The 8,996-nt window shown below is 40.2% G+C and overlaps 2 protein-coding genes across 2 annotated transcripts; one reads left to right on the top strand and one right to left on the bottom strand.

Moving 5' to 3' along the window:
• Nucleotides 1–386: 386 nt before the first annotated feature.
• On the bottom strand, nucleotides 387–2,968 carry LOC129245523 (uncharacterized). The gene is made up of 4 exons (XM_054883725.1): nucleotides 2,375–2,968; nucleotides 2,156–2,265; nucleotides 1,611–2,097; nucleotides 387–1,551 (listed from the first exon to the last, which is right to left on the bottom strand). Exons 1-4 carry the CDS (start codon nucleotides 2,630–2,632, stop codon nucleotides 1,099–1,101), a joined length of 1,308 nt encoding a protein of 435 aa, XP_054739700.1. The 5' UTR covers nucleotides 2,633–2,968; the 3' UTR covers nucleotides 387–1,098.
• A 2,448-nt stretch (nucleotides 2,969–5,416) lies between these two features.
• Nucleotides 5,417–6,126, top strand: LOC129245522 (putative ATP synthase subunit f, mitochondrial). The gene is made up of 3 exons (XM_054883723.1): nucleotides 5,417–5,509; nucleotides 5,569–5,652; nucleotides 5,780–6,126. The coding sequence occupies exons 2-3, from the start codon at nucleotides 5,574–5,576 to the stop codon at nucleotides 6,022–6,024; spliced, it is 324 nt and encodes a 107-aa protein (XP_054739698.1). The 5' UTR covers nucleotides 5,417–5,509; nucleotides 5,569–5,573; the 3' UTR covers nucleotides 6,025–6,126.
• Nucleotides 6,127–8,996: the final 2,870 nt, after the last annotated feature.

Raw genomic sequence — 8,996 nt, 5'->3', positions numbered from 1 at the left:
ATTTACTAGGTCAATAAATGCCATCTCTGCTTAACGTTTCAGCTTGATTTCTACTATCTCTGCTCCCTTAAGAGATTCTAATCATAAATTTCTACAATTGCTTTGCTTGCAGATTTGTACGAAAAAGGCTGAAGTGGCTTCAATTTGAAGTAAAATGTGGGTCAGTGCTCTTTGTACGAATAATCTTAAAATTCATATAATTATTGCTTATTCGATTTGGTCAGAGCTAAAAATATAAATAATGCAGCTGAACGGCTGCGAAAACTATGACCTAAGCCGTTGATTAATTGATTCAAATATGTATGTATGTGTGCATACACTAACGTAGGTAACACTTCTAAAAACCACAGCAGCTCTATTCAAGCAGATTAAATCAAACATTTGGGTGTGATAGTTGATAGTTTTTGAAAATTTTGTAGTTGATTTTATTATTGGTACTAATAATTTATTTTTAGTTATTGAGGATTATGACAGGCTCATTAGGACTATTTTAATGCTAAATTTTTTTATTTTTGTCTCTTCCTGTACAATTCTCTTATCTCATTTGTTGTATAAAATTTGTCATATTTGATTTTCAGTATAGTTGCCGTGAATTATATAATAAAAAGTTAATACACGTAAAGTGGTACTAGAATCAATAATAACACGTTCTTGATTTGCAACTTCTTATCCGCCGAAAATTTAACTACTTGCAGGAAAAATCCAAAACAATAATGAATATAAAAAGGGAATTTTGCATATAAATTTAATCATCTTACATTAGCAAACTTTTTTATAAACATAAGAAAATTAGTAGAGTATTCATAGGTGTATACATCTATCATGGAAGAGGTTCTTGTCCCATGTCGATATATGTACGAATACACGAAAATACAATTTAAAAATTATGTACATATTAATATGTATGTACTAATAACCGCGATGGATAGAAGTATAAGTTCCTAATATTGCATGGCAATGATGCGCCAATTTTGCACTTAAAACTTTTCTATTTTCTATAACATATGATTATTTTACTAAACTTTAAAATACTGGTATATATGCGTAATGCTGGTATGAAACTCATCCACAAAGTATTAAATTTTATTTGCATGCTATTTAATCTTCGGATGTAGGTTTGGAGGTGTTCGAATTATCATCGACTTTTTCATCCAGTTCACTTCCAGCTTTACTTTTTCCACATTTTGGTGGCGTGTTACGCGAACTCACCATATATGCACGCATACGGGCTTTATGTTCCAGTTCATTCTGCCGCATGCGCGCGTTGTGATCTTCGCGCATCTGACACAGTTTCAACTCCTCATTTTTACGATAATAACTAAGTTTAAGCTCTTGGTGCATTGTTTCGAAATTCAATCTTTGTTCGTGCTCGATGCGTGCATGTTCAATTTCGGCAAGATGTGAACGCTTTATCAGATCGAAAATTTGCTTTTTGTATTTTTCATCAGTAGGCAGGATTTTATAGATTATGTCATCCGCATTCAGAAGCAACTTGGAAGTTTGTGCATCACTTTCGCTACTGCCCAGTATTGCCGCTTCGTCCTGTATGATCTAAGGAAATGAAGTGATGATGAGCGACATTGTTGTAATTTTATAAATAAATAACTTACATTTGAATTTTTTGGCTTTTTCGGTTTACTGCCACCATCAGCACTAGCCCCTTCTGTGTTTTGTAGTTTTTTCTTTTGTATGGTCTTTTTTTTTAGGCGTATAGACGAGTTTTGTTGTGACCGTGGTTTGAGTGTACTTTCTTGTTGCGATTCAGCAGATTGTGGTGGGGATGGTAACGCAATAGCCGACACTTGTAGAGTATCTTCACTGGTGTTTGTTGACGTAGGAAGAGCCGCAAGCGGCGTATCCTCATCATCGATACTAAGTAATTCTTTTTTGATAATAATGCCGTTACTGCGCGCATGTGTTCGTACATTGCTTGGATCCTTTTGCATTTCTTCCATAAACTCTATCATTGCTATGCCCTCTAATGTTCCTGCATTGGAATTCTTTTGCTGGTATTCGCGTTTTGCAGTATTCTTCATACTTCGCCATTGTACTTGAATTTGCTCTAGAGAACGATGACGGAAATTGTGTATGTTGAATCTGAAAGTTTTCAAATTTAGCAAGTAACTACAAACATATTTGTTTATATTTATATTACTGTTTAGTGATTTGCATCCAAGCTAGGCGTTTGGCTTTAATGCTTTTTGCATCTACATTTCGATTTTCGACGTATTCTACCTTTGGCTTGATAACTTCCACCAAGAGACACTGTAGTAAGTAGCACGCCGGAAATGTTGTATACATACATATGTAAATAATTTTTATTAATTTATTCATTCAGAATTTTGATTTGTTTTCGTTGTTTTGCTCTACTCACCCGTTCCGCCTCCTCCCAGTTGGTTGAGCGTTTCTTTCTTGTGCCTTTTTTCTTGCCGATAATACCTACTTCTTTTTCGCCACCTTCAACACCCGCATCATCTTTTACTGGTTCTTGCCGTTCTTGGGATGCTTGTGAAGGCTGCGGGCGTGTTTCTTCTTCATCCTCCTCTGCACCAAAAGGTATTTCTTGTTCTGTCCCTGATTGTACCTTCATTGTCAGTGACACCGAATTCCCGTTCACGGCTTCCAGCTTCATTTTGCCACGACTCCGCTTCTTTCGCACCACCTCCAGGATTCCTTCAATCTTTCTTAATTATTTAACACAAGTTGATGGAAGTAATTCTAGCTTTTCCACACAAGATTTTCTTGTTAGATGTTTTGTTTATACTCCTAAATTGCGAAACTGTGTCCATTTGTCCAATTGAAAATAAGTAGTGCCAAATTTACTATTTTTGGCAGCACTGATTGTGGTGGGGTAGCAGCACTATTGAAATGAGATTTGATAATTGGGCTTCTAAAAGGTACGATAACAAATTTTATAATCACATTAATTAGTGAAAAGTAATTTTTATATGAATGTCAGGGAAAATCATAAAAATTATTTCCATCTCCCAGGCGTGTCGAGAGGCATCTCTTTAACTACACTGACGAGATCTAGAACAAAACACAGCTACAACTAATGGGCCGGTCAGTACATAGACAGACGTTAAACGACATTAATCGAGAAACTCTTACCACCGTAATAATACGTTCACATATGCATTAATCACCTATAAATCCACCAAATTAATCTGCCCGTTCACATATGGCAGATTACCTGCAAAATCTACAATCAGCTGTCAATACTGCTTTGAGAGGTTTTTCTTCATAGAAATTATTTTGGTGGTTTCTTCAATTAATCTTAATGATATGAAGAAAATACAAGGATCAGCTTATTTAATTGCGCAATTGGCTGCTAATAATAAACAATTGGATGAAATCCGTATGCGACGTTTTCTGAGGTTGCAAAAAATTATGGCAGCAATACGCATTCGAAATTCGATACTACATTTTATAGTAAGTAATAAGAGGACAAAACGATTGTGGACACACGCTTTTTTTCTGTAAAAGGAATCCCTATTTGACAATATTTAACAAAAATTTTATTAGAATTATGTTTACAGACCTGTTTTCTTTGCCGGCATCCATTTTATTTAGTTTTTATTTTGATGTTTCTCCTTACATTCGTAATAATAATTATCGATAACACAGAAAACGCAGGGTTGTATGTCAATAAGCATCGTTATTATCTGGGACTATTTTATAATAAATATATAATAAATTTTGTATGGGAATTCGCGCTTTTTAATTACGGATTTTGAGTTAAGCGCGAAACAGTAGATCGTCTAATTATATGTGAACGTATTATAACTCCCAATCCCCGAATGCCGTTATCGGAGGCTCACCACTTTGACTCAATCACGTTCTGGATATTGTAGTAGGTTAAGCCTCTACTTATCCAGAATAGACTACGTTATACTCAATATATGTCCGGCATGTGACGGCACATCGCACGATACCATCCACCCATTTCCATTCCCTATCAAACCCACTCACCTAACACCCTCTCCAACTTGTCGAAACAGCACGATTCCTGTGCTTACCGTTAGATGGCTTGACACCGCACTGCCAAGACCTAGTAAACTGCAACAACAGCAACCAAGGAAACAGTTTATGAAAAATATCAAGGCAAATATGTAAATTTTAAAGACATCTATGATATAAATAGTACCATTAGACTCCACCTATCCATCATCACACATATCTGCATCATTCGGCAAAAGAAGATATAAGGAGTAGTATAGGTTGAATTTGGTTCGAACCAAACTCTGTACCGCCGTAGCCGAATGGCTAGGTGCATGACTACCATTCGGAGAGAACGTAGGTTCGAATCTCGTTGAACCACCAAAATGAAGAAAACGTTTTTTCTAATAGCGGTCGCCCCTCGGCAGGTAACGGCAAACCTCCGAGTGTATTTTTGCCATGAAAAAGTTCCTCATAAAAATATCTGCCGTTCGGAGTCGGCTTGAAACTGTAGGTCCCTCCATTTGTGGAACAACATCAAGACGCACGCCACAAATAGGAGGAGGAGCTCGGCCATACACCCAAAAAAGGGTGTACGCGCCAAACCCGTTCAAATTTCGATATCATTTAACTTTGACTGGATATTCAATTTTGGAATCAAGTAAACTCATAGACAATGAGAGTTATAGGTGGCAACATCAAGCGGAAGGAAAGTATTTGGGTCTAAACATATAAAAGAATGGGCATAGTTTCATCCGATCTCGATAATATTTATATAGGGTCATAATAAGATGTGAAGCAGTACGTGCGCCAAGTTTGGGAAAGTTTCATTTACCTTAAATGGATAATCTTTGTCGGTTCGAGGCGCACTGAACTTCTCTTTCTAATTTTGGAAAAAATAGACTAGTGAGTAAATGCTATAAAATATATAAAAAAGTTTAAAAATAAGTAGCCTCCGTGTTTCTTTTCTTGTTAAAGTTGAATGCACATGCATGCTCTGTTGTCTATATCTACCTCGATTCCGTTATGCTGTTACATACGACCGTTATGTGAACAAACTTGCAATACCCCAGGACGCAAGTGCCCGAGTATTAAAATCGGTGAATAATTAATTAGTAATAATAAGAAGTAATTAAAAATGAATATTCACATATTTCCATTTCAATTAAATAAAAAAATACTAATTAAACTTTTTGGCCTTGCTCCTGTTGAGTTTGTTCATATCAGTCTCCTTGTTTTCAATTATGGGGATTAACGATTGACGCTTTGTCTCGTGGCTGGTTGCTACTATTGTTGTTGTGAAGTATCCGGTATAATTAATTACTTCCATCTTACTTACTAAAATGTTTAAAAAGTTTAAAATCTGTAATTTTTCCATTGATCAATAAACATTCTGTATACTTAAATGAGAAATAAAATACATTCTTGATTCGTGACGTCTAAAATGCCTTAAGGAAATAAAAAAAAAATTGAGTACCAAGTAATCAACAAAAGTAACGAATAGCGTTTCAAATGCGTTGCCATATGCAGCACTAGTTGTCAAAGTCTGTCATTGCAGTTAGTGGAAGAAGTAAGTTTATAACTATACGTCTGATAATTTTCGTTAATTTTTCTTTTATAATTTTTAAGACAAGATGGCATTTGGCGATTATCCAGCTGAGTATAACCCAAAGGTTCATGGGCCATATGATCCGGCACGTTATTATGGCAAAGGTTTGTAAAACAAGTGTTAAAAAACTTTCGCTAACCCATCGCAAATTACGTAATGAATACCATAAGTCTTACCTCATTAAATACGATGGTATATCGCATCCGTTTAACAAAAATTATTTATTTTTAGCTGATGTACCATTCGGTCAAATTAAAGTTGGTGAGATTGGGGCATGGTTGAGCCGCCGCAATAAATCGCCTCAAGCTATTGCTGGCGCATTCAGTCGTGCTTGGTGGCGCTGGCAGCACAAGTATGTGCAGCCCAAGCGTGCTGGTATTGCACCTTTTTTCCAGATTACTGTCGCTGCCATGACCTTCTTCTACGCAATCAACTACGGCAAAATGAGACACCACAGAAACTACAAATACCACTAAACTATTAAGTTAATGGAACAATACCGTTTCCCAAGACTTGGTATTTGTGCGTTGTGCGATGTAAGTGTGAAGTAATAGAAAAATAAACATCAAACACTTCTACATCTTGTGTTAAATATTCTACATGCCTCCAAATTGAGTTTTAACTATTGCAATTTCGATACTCGAAAATATAAATTATATACATACAACCAATCATAATATAATACAAAATAATTGTGTGGGATATAGTTATCTTTATTAAATTTGGAGTCAATGGGTGGTGGTTGGACTCCGGTAACGGTATTGGAGGGTCGGGAGCTTAAGAAGGTGGTAGGAGTCTCCCGATGAACGACGTCAATCTGTCGAAGGTAACTCACAAGATTTTGGGGTTAACAGTTGGTATTGGTGTGTCATCGACTTTTACCTTAAGTTGCAGTTTGACCTCCTTTGCCCAGGTGGTGAAGGGGGTCGCCGTGGACTTCGTGGGGAAAGTTGTAAGTTCCTCGCATTGAAGAAGCGAGAAAGGCAGGCGAGGTATTCGTTTATCTTGGCGGACAGGCCATCAATGTCATTGCCTGACGCCATTATTGTGCAGTTGTTGGCGTAGCAGACCAGGGAGACTCCCTCTGGTGGCAGAGGGGAGTTCCGAGATGTAGCCCAAGCCCTAGCGGGAGCGTCGACTGTAAAATGCCATCTAGTTGTTGTTGTTTTAACAGCATAGGTAACCCTGTCTGTGTAAGCATATCTTCGGCCGTCTTCGTCTAGCTCATCTAGGGGTAGGCCCAGGAAACATGCTGTTTCGACAGGTTGGGTCCAGAGGGAGAGGGGGGTTAGATGAGTCGGTTTGAGGGGGCATGTGAAGAGGTGGTTAGTGTCGTGCGAGGTACCTTCACATGCCGGACATATGTTTGGTATGTCGGGGTCGATTCTGGATATGTAGGAGTTTAACCTGCTACAGTATCCAGAACGTAATTGTGCCAGTGTTACACAAGTCTCATGGGGAAGCTGGAGCTCTTCATCTGCGATAGGTGGTGGTTGGACTCCGATTACGGCATTCACAGGACGGGAGTTCATGAAGGTGGTAACGGTCTCCCGGTGAATGTCGTTTATTGACTGTCTAAATACTGCCCGGTCCAATAGGTTTCGGTCAGTTTTGTCCCGGATTTCGTCAGCGTAGTCTAAGAGGTGTCTCCTGACGTGACTGGGAGGCGGCTCAGGATCAAGCAGGTGTCTGCAGGGGTGAAACCTACGATAACATCCCACCAGGAACTGCTTGCTGAGCAGTTTGTTGTGCTCCGCTACTGGGAGCATTTGTGCCTCGTTGTGAAGATGTTGGATGGGAGACATCAGGAGGCACCTGGTCGCTGTCCGAATGACGGTATTTTGACATGTCTGTAGCTTTGTCCATTGCGAATCACTAGTTCCAGGCGACCAGACAGGCGCAGCATAGTTTAGAACCGGCCGGCCAATTGCCTTCAATGTCAAAAGCAATAGTTCTTTGTCTTTGTCCCAAGGGCTGCCAGTCAGCGATTTGAGGACCTTGTTGCGATTTTGGACTTTTGTGGCAAGAAGGAGAACAAGCTGTCAAAGGTCACACCCAAAATTTTGGGGCTATTTACCGTCGAAATGGGTGTGTCGTCGACTTTTACCTTAAGGGACATCTTGACCTCCTTTGTCCAGGTGGTGAAAAGGGTCGCCGTGGACTTGCCATCTAGTAGCGTCGCTTGGCTGACAGTGTCGAAAGCTTTCTTTAGGTGCAACGCTACTAGGACAGTCCTCTCACAGGGGCGGTTTTGGTTGAGCCCGCGGTTTATATGAGTGTTAATGACGGTGAGTGCTGTGGTAGTATTGTGCGCTCGACGGAAGCCAGGGGTTTCGTGTAGAGTGGGAGTAGAGGAGCCTCAAGAGTCTTCAATACTGGGGAAAGGAGAGTTACCGGCCGATAAGAATCCCCTTGGTTCGCGGGTTTCCCAGTTTTCAGTAATGGGAACACTCTCCCTGATTTCTACTCGTCAGGAGAGTGGCCATGAACATATTAAAAGCCCCTGTGAGATATTTTACTCCCAATGGACCCAGCTTTTTCAACATCGGCAGGTTTAGTCCGTCAGGGCTAATAGCTTTACATGATTTCATTTTGTAGATGGCTTCCTGAACCTCATCATTGGAGAGATCAAGTGGCGCACTGTTGCAGCCGTCTGGTGGCACTACGCTTGGATCTGTCGGCCAGAGAATGCAGTATGAATTGCCGGCTAAAATAGCTCGCGCTCTCTTCGGGTCACTTTGTCGGACCGTTAAAGGTGATATCCACCTGGTGTGCTTCGTCGAGTTCGACAGGGACCTTACGGTGGACCAGAGCTTACTCACATCAGAGGAGGACTTCAAGTGTTCTTCCCATTTAGAACGCTTGTGTTAAATTACCAGTAGCCAGATCTCCAAATTGAGATCCTTTATGCGAAGATTCCCGTGATCGGCCTGGCGTAGGTAGTCACGCTCGTTTGCCAGAACTTTAAAGCTTTAGCTGGGAAATTGGGGTGTATGTCCCGGATCCTTCCAGCGGGTATGAAGCGAGCCGCAGCAGCTATGAGCACCTTGCGGAATGCCGGTTCGCCTAGGCGCACATCGGTGGGATGGGGAGCGCGGCGAAAGCGTCCTCGGTAAATTCCGCGAATCTGGCCCAATTAGCTTTGGTAAAGTTAATGTATGACCGGTAATCCGCGGAAACAAAGTCCGCAGGTCTCTCGATCGAGATGATAATGGGCAAGTGGTCTGGTGCAAGCGATAGCATAGGTCGCCAGGTTATGATTTTTATCAGATCCGCGCTAGCAATTGTAATGTCAGGCAAGCTGCTGCAATTGCCGATAGGCGTGTCGTTGACTTTAACTGCAATTAGACTTCGTTCGACCAGATAAAAAATAAGGTCGCCGTGGATCTAGTAGGGGAATTTTGTAGATTCCTCGTAGTGAAGAAGAGGGACCACTCTTCTTAGTTTC

This window comes from Anastrepha obliqua, chromosome 4 (genome assembly GCF_027943255.1).
Source record: "Anastrepha obliqua isolate idAnaObli1 chromosome 4, idAnaObli1_1.0, whole genome shotgun sequence".
In the NCBI taxonomy this organism is placed as follows: domain Eukaryota; kingdom Metazoa; phylum Arthropoda; class Insecta; order Diptera; family Tephritidae; genus Anastrepha; species Anastrepha obliqua.
The sequence above is the reverse complement of the archived record's forward strand: the minus strand, read 5'-3'. Positions and strand labels throughout refer to the sequence as shown.